The 15,565-nt window shown below is 36.8% G+C and overlaps 1 protein-coding gene across 2 annotated transcripts in view; it reads right to left on the reverse strand.

The window, feature by feature from the left end:
* USP31 (ubiquitin specific peptidase 31) overlaps positions 1-15,565 on the reverse strand; it is a 170,307-nt gene that overhangs the window by 12,682 nt on the left and 142,060 nt on the right. The window contains exon 16 of one of the 2 annotated variants that reach the window (XM_074196228.1): positions 13,802-15,382. In XM_074196228.1, the coding sequence (XP_074052329.1) occupies positions 13,818-15,382 (1,565 nt within the window). In that variant the 3' untranslated portion in view covers positions 13,802-13,817. Of the gene's footprint in view, positions 1-2; positions 15,383-15,565 lie in introns of those variants that run through there. The other variant, XM_074196227.1, reaches the window with a different exon arrangement.

Genomic DNA, 15,565 nt, shown 5'->3' on the forward strand with positions numbered 1-15,565 from the left:
AGAGAAACCACAAACAGAAGCAATATCAATTTTAATAACTTACACTCATGAATTTACAGGTCAATTCAGCCTAAATTGGCACTGCTTTTAACTACCACATCTTACAAAGCCAAATTCAGGAGCATCAGCTTCAATACTGGCAGCCACTAAAGAAATCATTTGATCGGGTTTGGGTCAAGACCTTATACATCAGTTCTATTCTGTGGAACTGGTGGTTCAGGATTCTGTTCCCACTTCTGCCATTGTCTGTGGTTGAGATTCCCACCCCTGGGTTGAGGTCTGTTGTTCTCTTCCTATTCTTTCTAAAATACCAAGGGAACTAAAACATGAAGCATTTTTTCCTTAATGATTCAACAAATTTTAACTCAAAGATACATTAAACACCCACTATGTGCAAAATGGGCTCACAGAGTTGTTATGTGGATGAAGTGAGAGATTTGTAAAGTGTTTAGCATAATGTCAGCAGCTGGGAGACACTATAGTGCATAGAGTGCCAGAACTGGAGTCAGGAATACTTATCTTCCTGAGTTCAAATCTAGCTTCAGATACATAGTAGCTGTGTGTGACCCTGGGCAAGTAGCTTTACTCTGGAAAATAAGATGGAGAAGGAAATAGCAAACCACTCCAGTATCTTTGCCAAAAAACTTCAAATGGAGTCATGAAGAATCGGACACAACAGAAAAATAACTTAACAACTAACAGTGTCTGGCACAAGTATGTTCCCTTTCCTATTCCACCATAGCCATGAACAGAGATAACCACACCCTGATTCTCACCATTACCAAAGTGTTCTGCTTCTTGATCATATTCTGACATTCCTGTTAGACCATAACTTATCATTCCTTTTCTCCCTCATAAACCTGTTTTTCAAAGCCTTGTGGCAAATTCGACTCACTCTCTCTCTCTCTCTCTCTCTCTCTCTCTCTCTCTCTCTCTCTCTCTCTCTCTCTCCATCCCTCAGTCCTTCCTCATGTCATTCATTATAGGAATGAGAATAAGCAAAATATTAATCCATATTTTATATGTCATGAAGGAATATAGGTTCTAATAGAAGGGTCCTATAATTGGACTCAAATTTAATATAATGGTCATTACTTGTTTATCAGCTATGGAACTTACTTGCATAACCACAAGAATGCTGACACAAATATCTTCATCCTGTTTTGATCAGTCTCATGACCAAACCAAACATGGGTATCATGTTATGGAAAGTCCCCCCCTCATATGTTCTTAGAAGCTATGTATAGCTCCACCATCTCCTCTTGCCGAACCTAAGGAGAAAACCATCCATCTTGTGACCACCTAGTTGTGAGAGATATTCCCTGCCTCATTTACTCTGTGACCCTACTGACATACAATTTTAGCTTATTTTACCTTATATGTCATATGTCAGCCAATGGGATTTTGTACATTGTATAGCCTCTTTTGAATGTTCAGGTAATAAAACTGGTATTAAGTTTTATACAAATAAGGTACTGGAAAGAGGGGTCATCTCAGGATCTGAGGAAGTTCTGGGATCCACTTCATTAGAGGGAACCAAATCCCTTTAATAAAATACTTTGGCTTAGAACTCTGCCTCAGTTTTTCTTTTAATCATTTGAGATGATTTTTGTCCCCACAAAACCACTCCAGTATCTTTGTCAAGAAAACTCCAAATAAAGTCATGAAGAATCAGACATGATTAAAATGATCAAACAACAACAACAAAATGAATGGAAAGACTTACATTAAATGATACAAAATGAAGTAAGTAGAGTCAGGAAAAATATAAGAATACAACATTATAAGTTGAATGGAAAAACAAACATAAAACTATCAAAACTGACTGTTAGAAAGTTATAATGAAGAAACTTGATCCCAAAGAAGACAGTTGAGAAGATACTTTTCCACATTCCTTTGCAAAGATCAAGGTTCACAAATGTGAAATATTATATTTGTCAGTATGGGGTTTTGAAAATATTCTTTTTTGCTGTATTTTTTCTTCCTCTTTTTCTTTTTTAAAACCTTTGTTATAAAATAAAGACTGACAAATTGCTTTCCATGGGGGGAGGGGAGTAAGAGTGGGAGAAAAATTGTAAAATTCAAAACTCAAATAAAATCTTTAAAAATAAAAAACTAAATGAATAAAAATAAAATCTTTGTTATACAGGATGACTATTTGAAAAAGGGAGAAAGATAAAGGGAGAGCAGTCTAGACAATTTAAAAGCAAGGATATCAATAAAAATCTGTTTTTTTAAAAATAATAACAGAAGGAGCTAGGTTGCAGAGAGTAAGGCACCTATCCTAGAGTCAGGAGGAGCTGAGTTCAAATCCAGACTCACATACTGTGTGATCCTGAACATGTCACTTAAAACTGGCTACCTCCAAAAAAAAATAGCTATAAAAACACAAGAGAAAACTGCCAACCAGTTGAAGGAAGGAGTGAGAGAAGATAAAGAAAGGACTAAAGTATAAAGCCAACTTGGTACCCTACTCAGCCTTTTTCCTGAAGGGTTCTTCTTAAGACCTCAGGGGCTGCTAAACCCCTCAGGCAGCCTAGGGATTCAATAAAGTCCAGGATAGAGAAGACAGTGGAGCCTAAATAAGACTAAGAAAGATGGAAAAGTGATCCTATTATCTTTCCTTCTCAGTTTCCCTGTCTAGTCACTCTTATCCTCTGAGGGAAACATTTTATCCAGTGTTGATCATCTGAGAAAACAGAGAACCAAGAGCAAGGACTGGAAAGGGGCACAAGAGTCCTGGCACTTCTAAAAAGATAAGATTGGCAGTAATAAATGTTTTCAGCAAGGATACCATGGAAATGTCAACAGGGTGATTAATATAAACAATAATTGTCCTAGAAGAAATGAACAAGTATTTAGGGGGTAGAAATACATCCCTTCAGTAACAAAATGTCACATCCTTTGTACCATGTAACCCAGTTTCTTTTGTTTCTCTCTTCCACCTTTTATAGCATGTAGATGATGGGACAAATCCAAAGTTAAGCTTAACAAATGAATGCTTCATTATGGATGAAACTTTGGTTTTCAGAAGTCCTTAAAGATAGTAAAAATAAAATACTGGAAAGAGCAGAAAGAGCGAATTATTTCAACTTGGTTTTTTCTTGTTTGTTTGTTTTTGTTTTTAGATTTTTGCAAGGCAATGGGGTTAAGTGGCTTGCCCAAGGCCACACAGCTAGGTAATTAAGTGTCTGAGGCTGGATTTGAACTCAGGTACTCCTGATTTCAGGGCTGGTGCTCTATACACTGCGCCACCTAGTCACCCCTTAATTATTTCAACTTGGGAAAATAAGTGCTGTGTATATTTTAATTTCCCTACAACATTTCTATACTTTTTGAAAGCCTTCCTTGGAGTAACTCCTTGGTAACTCCTATAGATAGTGGAATTTGCAGACACTTTAAATCTGTAGTCTATAGATAAACCACATTCAAGTCCTTAGGGACAGAGCAAGTTCATGAAGCTAGAACCAAGTAGATAAGCTAGCTCCAAAGCATTATGCATAAGGATTGCTTCATTCTTTGACTCATATAATCAGTACTAAGCACAATACCAAGCCTTTAGATAGTTAATAAGTACTTGATGATTGATTTATTATTTATGCTCAAGTGTTAGGGCTAGCAGATAGACAGTAACTAGGATGACATGAATACTACTAGAGGACAAGCTGTCATCTATCAGGACTATAAGGGCTAAGACCATTAGGGAAAAGTGAGGAGAATAGATAGATGGAAGGCACCAACACCAAGAATCTAGATAACAGAGGAAGTCCTCTGACCTAGCCTGGAAGTTTGCCTATGGTTTTATAGAGGTAGATAACAATAAATTCAAGCATGGCATTCATAGGCAACTAATTGTCTAGATAATTAGGAACATATAGCTAAACTACTAATAGAAAATGTTAACTTCATTCAACTAATAATTATTAATAGGACAGGTAGGTGGGGAAATAGATAGAGTACTGGGACTAGCGTCTTTCTGACTCCTGTTCCAGTACTCTATCCATTGCTCCACCTAACTACCCAGATATGTAAGGTGCTGCAGCTTAAAACAAAATATCTAAATATATTCATATAGATCATCTAACTTTATAAGGCTAGGCAGGCTAATACAATAGTAAATGAGTCAATAAATATTTATTAAACAAATATTGTTAGGAGCATTGGGTATAAAATACAAAAAAGAAAGCGGACCCTGCCCTAGAGAAGCTCACAGTACACAAAAGGAAGTTGAAAAGAGAAAGGGAAGATACCAAGGCACAGAAGGTGGATAGAGAAATTTCAAGTCCCACCAGATGTGAAATGAAGAGATGGCTGGTCTGGATACTTTCCTCAGATGGAGCACTGATTGGAATTGAATTTTAGTTTCAGTCCTACCTCTGACACTATGTTTGTGATCTTGGACAAGTCATTTAACCCCTTACAGTGGGGTTTCCAAAGTGGGAAACCATAAGTCTATGTGATCATAAATCTTGATTTTTGGTCTTCATTTTTCTCATCTATAAAATGAAGACATTAAAAAAGATGATCCCAAGGTCCATTCCAGCTCAAAATTCTAAGGACCAATTCTACAATGTCACTTTAGGATCATTTTACACTTGCTGGTTGTGTTATTTTGTCCAAACCTGTGATTTCATCAGGAATTCCCATTATAAAGCAGGTCAGCATCTTTTCTAAGGCTTATGAGTTGTGAGCTGTGATAGCTTACCCCATCACACACAACCTTGTACGTGTCAAAAGCAGAACTTGTATCCAAGTCTTACTGAATGTAGGGTTAGTCATTACTGTGAATTAAGGAAAACCTAGGATCAAATCTAGCCTCAGATACTTCCAAGTCATGTGATCCTGGAGCAGTTCATTTAACCTATATATCTCAGTTTCCACATCTGTAAAAGGTAAATAACAATGACACCTACCTCCTGGGGTTAAGAGGATAAAATAACAAGATTTGTATAGTATTTCGCTAGTCTTAAGGTGTTAATGAAATGCTAGCTACTCACCTTCTCAATGAAGGTGGAATGGGAAGCAGAGAATTTGGAACCCAAAAAAAATTTTAAACAAGTGCTAAAAATTATTTTTCCATGTAATTGGGGGAAAATATTAAATTAAAAAAGAAATGCTAGCTACTATTAGTTATTATCACTATTTTATTATTACTGACTCTTATAGCATCTTAAGCCAGGCTGAAAAGATGGGAGCCAATAAGGAGAAAGAACAGGAAGAAAAGTTTTAAAAAATCTCATGAAACTAGGTAGTTTTTTTTAAATGAACTTCATTTCTCCTGAACCAATTCCAGGCAAACTCTGGATAAGCAAAGTTTTTGCCAATTTCTCTATTTGATCTGATTTGACAGCCCCCTGCCATGGAAATGCATCAGTCAATAATTATGGTCTATTTCTGAATGATGAAGTTCAAGATCAATCTCATGTAGAGAAAGAAAGGACTGAAAAGACAAAGTCCAAAAACTTGGTTTTAGTGAAGTCAAAGAAAGGTGAGGTGACTTGCCTGAGTCAGTTTGTTAGACTAACCCCAGGTATTCAGACTTTTCATCTTGTACTCTTCATACCCTGCTACTGAGACCATTTGGGCTTCTGTCTGCTACAGAGAAATGTAGATCAAAAGAAAGCATCATTTAAAACTTTCCTGTATATATCTTTAAGGACCCTACTTTGAGTAAACCCAATCCAATTTCAAAAAGAACAAAATTATTAAGTATCAGTTTCTTCTATGTAAAAAAGAATCTTTAAGACAAATACATATGTTGATACTGTGTAATCAGTGCGTCAAGTACATTTATATCTCTTCTGGAATTTAGGGAATAAATGAGCTATTTTAAATTATAGAGGCTTAAAATTATTTTAGAGATAATGTGGCAGAATGGGAGGGGACCAATCAGATCTTGGAATCTAAGTGTTGCCTGGTCTACATATCAGCTATGTGACCATAGCCGGTCATTTAATACTTTATTTGTTTCCATTGAACTATTAAAGACTGAAATTTATAGAAAAGTTGCCTCTCTGCAGGGATGGAGTTCCCCATATCAGTGAAATAAGAGATCTAGATTTGTTTTAATGTACAGTTGCTTTTATGACATATCACTGGCCATAAAACATTATTTAATCCAAAGTTCTTGATGAGGAAATGCAATACTCAGTTATAACACTGTTCCTATGTGAATATGATTCATTTAACACATCTTGTTTGTGATGAGTTTTCCCAATAACATATGGTAGAAAAAAGCAAGATGTGCCTGGAGCTCTTTCCCAAACTGAACCCTGTACTCATTTGCTAAATGCACATAAGTACTTAATTCCTCAATCTGAAGCAGCAAGGGTATTAAACCAAAAAACAAACCAACTGTTACGATCTGGGTACTTATAGGGCACATTTGATAATTGTGCAGAACTTTAGTGCCCTCAAGTGGTTATTGACAATATAACCACACCAAAAATGCTGAAAGGCCAGGCTGAGTCTGTATTTTGAAAGACTAGGAAGACTCAGGAATAGGAAGTTGGGGTGAGGGGGAGGGGATAGAGGGGAGGGTTAAGGAAGGTAAGAGAAAAGGGAGATGGAAGGGATATGCATAGAAGAAGGGAAAGGAAGGAATGAAGGGGGAATGGAATGAAGAAGAAAAAGGTACAGGAGAAAGAAGAAAATGTGGGGAAAGAGGAGGGGGAAAAGAAAGGAGTAATGAAAGGGAAAGGAGAAGTGAAGAAAGAAGGGAAGAGTAGGGGAAGTGGAGTAAAGGAAAGAGAGAAGTAAAAGAGAGTAAAGGGGAGAGAAGGAGAAAGGAGAAAAGAAGAAGCTGGGTAGACAGTAGACTGGGGGAAATTAAAAAGAAAGTCAAAGGGGAGAGAGAAAGAGGAAGATTTGTTTTCATTTTATAAAATATAAGATCTTAAATCAATACAAAAATGCAGATGTCTGTAAATTTCTGAGGAAAGAGGAAAGGATTTGACCAGGACATCATGTAATAAATTTAATGTTTTATTACATTTTCCACTTTTCTCTTAATTCCAACTACATACTGTAATATTCAAACTTCTTTCAGAAAGGAAATGTTTTAACATAAAAATATAAATTCTGCATATTAAAAGTGCATCCACCTTGAATAATAAAACATACAAATAAATAACAGGAGGCATTGACACAGTCTCATGCACTTGTCCTCAATAATTTAAAATTTACGGCACAATTATGTTTCCTCCAGCCTCAGATAAAGACATCCTGCTTTCCAGATTACTGTACAACTCAAAATTATTTATAGAGAAGCCAATATCAAAGGTGTGAACTATACCAAAATGTTTTTGTGTACAGTGACAATGACATGCAGCTTTGAGAAGAACTGTAGAAATTCCAGTGTAAAAACTGAAGTTTGACTTCAGTGGAGAAACTATATTTGCAATGAGATCCGAATTCAATTTTAACCAATGGTGAGGCACAGTTGGTGAGCGATCCTGTATGGTGCACTTGAAAGGCCACAAAGGATGACTTTATCTTCAAAAAATACTCTAGCCATTTTCCCTTTAGTGTAATGTCACCAAAGCTTTCAAGATAGCACCTAGGACAATTCCATGCTGCTTTTTCATGGTCACCTACAGAATTCACTACTCAAACTTCTCAAGGGAGTTTGACTTAAGCATACTTCCAGCAGCATTCTGGATGTGTTTTAAACAGATATGTTTGAGTGCTACTGGCTTCCTCTGCATTAAGCTTAAAGGTTATCCTGACTTTCAATTGTCTGCAAAATAATGCTCCACAGGATAAACAGCTAAGTTTGCAATTGGCTTTATTATAAGGCATCCACAGTACTTCTGGCTCACCAAAGATTAAAACTAAATTTCAATTGCCTCGTATGTACAGCCAAATTATCTAGGGTCAATTGGCAAATACCACAAGAAATATTTTTAAAAAATTACAAGGGGAAAAATTATATTGAATGTCAGTTCAAAACAAAACTCTTCACATTTGCTTTTAAACTAGGAAGAATTCCTGAAACTGCTATCCTGCAAAGGACCACAATAGAGAAAGAGTTCAAGAGCAATATTCAGGCAGCCTGGTAATTTTAATTTTAATTGCTCACTATGAAAAGGATTTTGGTATTAAGAGGCATCCTCTTCCACCTACTGATGTGCTTTTCAAAGACGGTCTTAGCTTTTCATCACTTTATTATTCAAGAGAATTTCACAACCCCACCAATGGGGGTCTCTATGTGCTATATATAGACAAGGACAGAAGGCCACTAAGAACACCTAGTCCTCCAGTATGCTGCCCCTTCTAGCAAACAAGTACCTTGTGACTTAAATTTGCATGCCATTAAATTTGAGTTCATTGCTCTTTTCCCTTTAGTACTTCAGGCTCTTCCTTACCAAGCCTTTTATCAGAGAGATTTGAAGCCTCAAACTTCTATACCAGATGAATTAATAAATGGGAGATTATTCTGGATTCAAATTCACTGTACAGTACTGCCATAAACACCATAGTTCTAGTCCTATTAGATCTGGTGGCTGGAAATATCAGCTTCAAATAGCACTAAAATTCTACAAAAGCATGGTTTGTATTGGGTTTTTTAAATTGTCAATGCTGCTAGAAGCTTTTGTCTCTCATTGAGATCATGATGTCATATAGAAGATATAAATGATTAAAATCCTATAGAAAAACGGCAGGTTACTTAGAGAAGAGGACACATTAGGAGATTACCTAGACACCACAGTATAATACATAAACAAGGATGTTGTCATTTCAACATATTCAATACCTTTCCTATTTGAGAAATACTTAGGAATCTTACACATGAATCTTGTCAGTAATCCAAAAGTTCTGCAAAAAAGAGTCAAGGATGTGCAAAATAAAGCAAGAAACCATATACGTGCTCCTGAGTATATGGATACTCAGGTAATATAGGAAACAAAACAACAAATTCAAAAATAGAGTTCCATTATCTAATAGCTCATTTTAAGCAGTTAGTGCTATCTATGGTCCGTATCAGTTGCTTGCATAGTTAATGAGAGCATGCATTCAGGATGCAGCACTAGATAAAGGCCATGCAGAATTGTTCTTGTTACTTGGGGGTGGGGTATGGGAATGGCGGGTCATGCTCAAATTACAGCTGTGGAAAGCCAAGAGTTCTACATTTTGGGAACTGAATAAAAGGAAATAGAATGTGTGGGAGAAAGGAATGGGTGTGGGGTGGGGGAGTGGAGGCAGTTTAGACATCCTGTAATCAGTGTCAGGTTTCCATCTAAAGCATATGGTCTGACTTAGTTAAAACAAATCATTTGGGAACAAAAGGTACCAAAACCTTGCAGAATGACACATATACTTAAATGTTTAGAAAGATATAGGCACCAGTTTGTCATTAAAATGTGTATTCTCAGCTCTATCACTAAAGCAAGTTCAAAGTGCCTCACATAGTATAAGGAGTTGTTGTTGGGTTTGGTCTTTTTTTTTTTTCATTGAAAATGTGCTTATGATTTGCATATACTAGTAACTACTATTCCTAAAATCCAGCCCAGAAATACTAATTTCTTTTTATCATTGAACTACAACTTTGGAACTAGACATCCCTCCCTTCCCCCTCCAAAAAATCCTTAATTACCCAATGATCTAAAAAAGCAATGTATAGGTTGAAATTTAGAGACCAAATGAAAACCTACACTTTAAATCCATGGTTTCCCTATTTGGAAAAAAAAAGGAGCTCTTTCCTTGGTGCTCCACTTTCTATTAAAAGCTGTAGCCAGCTGTTCCTTTGCAGTCTTTTATCACATCTTTTACCTTGGAAACAATTTTGAAGAAAAGTGGGTTTTGTTTTCTTCTCTTTCCAAAAATAAAACCATATATTCATCTAAAACATGGAAGAACCAAATTCTGAAGTAAGGAATCTAAAGAGCTTCATTGTTGGGCTGCAGAAGAGTTAAACCAATGGGAAGTCAGATGGGTAAATGAGAACTACATCTACTTTTCCATAAAATGAAATTGGGCACAACTATTCTATAAAAGAGAATTGGTCACAACAACAAACTTCCCTTCCTAGAACAAGTTAATTCAATGAGAGCTACAAAAACTGATTTCTGTAGTAGAGAGGAAGACCCCAATTAGGGCTGCATGCATGAACTCCTTTTGGTCCATGAGCTGCACTCTAAGTGCCCCTGAGCTAAAGTAAAGCTAACTTGAGAAGTGGATTTACAAAAATTTTTTTACATAAATATCCCTTTCAATTTATTTTATGTATTGAATAAGAAATTTCAAGGCAGCCTTTCAAATGACTACAGACATTTACCAAACCACAAATGCTTTAACATTCACTTATATGTGTCCAGCATAATTGTTATTGACTTGGCACAAGGTTGCTGTAAGAATTAGGAAAAGGGCATGCAGTAAAGAATGGGCTTATGAGAGTGAAAGACAGACAATGAAAAACAATGTTTCTTTACCATCATGTCTCCTTATCAAAAGGAAGGAGAGAAGAATCTGTATATTTCCAATTCTATCTCAAAGTGAACAATGCCAAAGATATCAATAATAATGACAATAATAAAAATACTATGAATTTGTTCTAGTTATAGGACTTGTTAGTGATTTCTTTGTGTTTACCAGGCAATAATTCTTTCCAACCACACCTCTGTAAACAGCTCTCATAAACACAAGACTATGATGATCAACAGATAATTGTTCACCTAAATAAATGAGCAAGAACCTCATTCAAATATCAATAGAAAAAAAAATCTTACCCATGTTAAAAAAAAAAGCAAAAACAGAATTGTTTTTATTTTTAACCAACTTATTCAAGTCATTACTTGAAGTATTTTGGCAATGTATCCTTGGGTACAACAATTTTCTATCCTTTCTCTATGTTTACTGTTTGGTGTCCTTAAAGCATGCAGTAGTTTAAGATAATTAAATCTCTGTTATTTCATCAAATTTTCACTGTTTATCAAACATGAAAATTAAAGGAAATCAAATAGCATCAAAATGTCAGACAATGGCATAGTCATTCCTGAAAGCATAATTATATGTGTTTTTAACTGAAAAAGAGAAAAGAGAATCAGTCCTACCAGCAAAATAATGTTAATACACAATGAAAAACTACATTTGAACTCAAATCAATCATCTCTTGGAATTTAATGGTTATGGATTTTTTTCATTCATATACAAAACCAACAAAAAATTTTAAATTTAAATTTCTCTCTAGAAATTTCTATTCAGGTTTAACTATTTCACTGGTAACTGACAAATCCCTTCAAAAAGAAATTCTTAGGGCGGCTAGGTAGCGCAGTGGATAGAGCACCGGCCCTGCAGTCAGGAGTACCTGAGTTCAAATCCAGTCTCAGACACATAATAATTACCTAGCTGTGTGGCCTTGGGCAAGTCACTTAACCTCATTGCCTTTGCAAAGAAAAAAAAATTCTTGTAACTACTCTAAAAGTTGCTTTACAAGTTTTGGTGATGTGACCCTTCCAAAATCAAAACTGCCCAATATTCAAAGAAATGGGAACTTCAAGGAGAAGTTATTCGGCTCTTAGACATTGTCACATCTTATGCCCTAGCTAGAAAGGAGTGTTATCACAATGGGTTAAAAACATTTTTCTGGGGAAAGGTAATAATGCAAACTCTAAATCTCAATAAAAGTCATGACAACATCAAAAGGAGTTTGTCCAGAAGCCAAAGAACAGGAGAACAAAGAACAACACTGCTTTGGCATTGGATACATGCTTATACTAAAAGCTAAGAAATGACAATCAAACTGGGACTATCAGGCAGAGTGCTATTGCTAACAAGGTCAGGATAAATGAAATACAGTGAACATTGCAGAAATATTCACAAGGCTGAATATAAAAAAATTTAAATATTGCAAGGGTTTAGATTTTTGACCACCCTTACATGAATAGTTTCCACTTCTATTAGTCACCTTGAAGTTGAAATTAGCAGTTGTAAGTCAAGCAGCCTGATACCAACTTTGTCCAACATTTCCCCATCCTCCCCCAAACCAAAAAAGAAAAAAATGCTTAGTAAGGATTATTACAGGATTGAATAAAACTATTTGCTCTAGTTATTAAGCGGGAAAGAGTACAAATGGATCTGAATACTTGAAGTTCAAGTAAAGTTGAGTGAATTTACGGGTTGGAAAAACAATGATATGGGGAAACATGCAAACTGAAAACTACATGAACATGAAACATAGCACATCCCACTCTATATTGTTGCAAAGTGATAATGTCTGCTTCACAGAGAACCCAGATTATACAACTTTCATAAGGAAGAGAAGAGAAGCATGAAGTCAGATGATATATCTATACAACTTAAGAAAATAAATGCTGCATCCGGGTAAGCATTGTAAATTGAGACAAGGTGAGCAATGTTTCAGTTTTGAAAGAAAGGTAATAATATGTTGCCTTGTAGAATAGGTCTTAACTTTATGAGTATAAATTTGGAAAAGGAGAGTCAAGGGGAATAAAATCTGTAATCTAAAGGGAGAATAATTGTTTGCTGGAAAACATGGTTAAAAATCAAACCTTATAAAGAAACATTTAAAAAATATATTTAAGGGGTAGCTAGGTGGTACAGTGGGTAGAGCACCAGCCCTGGAGTCAGAAGAACCCGAATTCAAATCTGACCTCAGACAATTAATAATTACCTAGCTGTGTGACCTTGGACAAGTCACTTAACCCCATTGCCTTGCAAAAAACAAAAAAAATTAAAATTAAAAAAGGTATTTAATAATTTATTACACTAAGCCTCAATACTGGATTGCTAACTTTTGGCATTGGACTGAGAGAAAGAGAAACAGAAGCATACCTCCAAAAGGCAAGATTTGATTCTTCTGTTTAAAGACAAGGAATGGCAGGCAAAGAGGGAAACTGGTACATCTACACATCATCTAGGCACCATTCACACTACCAGGTATATGTTTCCAGTTTAAAAAAAATAAACCATATTATGAGGGTAACTTAGAAGGTGTTGATAAGTAGCTATATTTCAGAACTCCAATGGGGGGTGGGGGGAGGAATGGATACTGACTAGCTTCTTGCTATCCAATTCACCATCTCTTAGCACAATATCCAAGAGTCAAGGGATAGCTAGCTAAGATATACACACATCTTCACCAAAATGACAGAAACAAAAGATTCTTTACATCTCAAAAAGCTTACATCCATGATAAGAGAAAATTACATACATTCACACATGAAAGGTTACCTTTATATTCAGTTCATTCACTAATGCTCATCCCTCTTATACTAGCTGAGTATATACCTGAGAAACAACATTAGTGTTAAAATATTGCCCCTTAAAAAGATTGAAGACTGGGGCAAGAGCAGAAGAAGCAACAGTCTCTCAGTTTCACTGTAAGCTTCTACTTCTTACCAACAAGACAACAATCTACAAATCAATGAGGATAATTTCTGCTCAGGCAAAAAACCCAAAATAATATTATTTCACAGTTCTACAGAGCATAAACTACTGACAGCATAACTGGTTCACAGGTTTCAAAACCCTAGGGTCTGACAAAAAATTGTGGCATTTCACTAGAAAGAAATATGCACAAGTGCTAAGAGGCAGTCCAGGATTATGCTTTTTATAACTATTCCAGTTAACTTGCTTTCTTTGCCTATGGCTATTATTTGGTTTGATGGCAGAATAAGGAGACAACTTCAACACACTGCAGTTTAGTTCTCCTCACACACGCATTAGGCACATGAACCAAAAATTACAAAACAAAAGCAAGGGAGGAGGGGAATATTGGGGAAAGGGCACAAAAATAGAGTTCTCAATTCTAAATAAATAAATGTCTTTACAGATAAAACACCTGGTTTGCAGAAATCTCACTGAGGTTTTTGAGAGGGCCGTGCAGAGGTGTGCATGCTAGAAGGTAACTTTTTTAAAGATTTCTCAGCAGATTGCTTGCTACTAGGAGACAAGGGATTTCCAGGATCTAGCTGGGAAGACTTGGATCTGCGGGTAGAAAGCAAGGAATGTTTTACAGAAGTAGAATCCTTAGAAGCAGACTGCTCTTTTGAAACAGTATTTGCATTTGGCTGCTGAGAGGATGGTGGTTGGCTGCCTTTCTCTGACTTCTCATCCACCATATTCTTGCTAATCGACTTAGTAGAACCTCCACTTGATTTCTTGGTGAGCAACGCGGTTTTTCCAAGATCAGTTGATCTCCGTGTCTCCTTCTGCCTCAGAGCTGATTTGAAGAAGGACAGTCCCTTATCTTCTGACTTGCTGTCCCTCTTCAAACCTGATTTCATGACTGGGTTGGGAGACCGCAGGCTAGCCATGGAGGAGCTCCTAACATGCTTTCCATCCATTCTGTTCTCCCCTCCTTTAGAGTGACCCACCCGAGGGGAATTTGGTTTGGAGATGGATGTGACACTGGCTTTGTCAGAACCAAGACTTATTTTGGAGCCTTCCCGGCTTAGGCTTCGGTCTGAAGTCCTACTCTTTCCAGTAGAGGAAGGACCCCTGGTGGAAGAGCCCAAAGGGGGTTTTTTGGCAGCTGTAGAGGAAGAAATAGAAGCTGGAGACGAAGCTAACTTTTGCTTCTGCTGAACAGCTACATTGTCTTGGGATTTTGTAGATGACTCCTTTTTGGACTGAGCAGGAACAGGGGATGCATGTCGCCCACTGACTTGGGAAGATTCTACTTTGCTTCTGGAACGGGAAGTCTTTACAGAACTTTTTAAGGAAACAGGAGAAGTGGGGGATGTGTTTGAAAGAGATGATTCCTGGCGAGCCAAGACTGTCCTCCCTTTCCTCAGGCTTTTATCTGGCTCAGAAACCCCTTTGGAGCTAGGGGACTTTTTAGTTGTGCTTTCTGACTTTTCCACAAGTAAGCCAGAACCACTTGGGGTTTTTGTCTCTTTGACTGGGGAGCTATCAACAGAATCACTCTGATCCACATAAGCAATCTGATTGTTGTTATCAAATGGATCTGAAACAGGGTGTATTCGATCCCCTTGTGTGGAACTTTTGCTCTGAGTAACAGCAAGACTTGAGTTCACTTTCCTGGTAGCTGATTCATCTCTGAATACACTTTCCATGACAGCCAAAGGAGCTCTACCCATTGCCCTATGTTCACGCCTGCTCTGGTTCTCAGTTGGTTCCACATAGCTACTAGAGAGGTTCCTTAAACTACCAAAGCAAGAGATAGAGACTTTATCATCTACAGCCTCTCCTATCTTCTCCAGGGTTGAGGCAGAAGAATGCACAGGAGAGTCACCACAAAAACGCGATGGAGAGTTAGAACGCATTTGCAGCTTAGCTGACAGGGACCAAGAAGGTCTAATGCAATTTTCATTGACAGCCAATGGACTGGTAACAGAAGACCTAGATGACAAGCTTTGGCGTTGGACACTTCTTACAAATGGTCGTGTGGAGAACCCACCTGAGAAAAGCAAAGAAAACAAAGTTAGAACCAAGTGTAGAATAAGTATTAACTCACAGATAATTGGAATGGAGATATTGATTAGTATTACTAAACTGATTTCTACCCCCATCTTCTTACTTTTTTATATTTTGTTATGATGAGTGACTTGTTATGATGGATAGATGAAGGGGGAAAGATATA

This window comes from Macrotis lagotis, chromosome 8 (assembly GCF_037893015.1).
Source record: "Macrotis lagotis isolate mMagLag1 chromosome 8, bilby.v1.9.chrom.fasta, whole genome shotgun sequence".
Classification (NCBI taxonomy): Eukaryota; Metazoa; Chordata; class Mammalia; order Peramelemorphia; family Peramelidae; genus Macrotis; species Macrotis lagotis.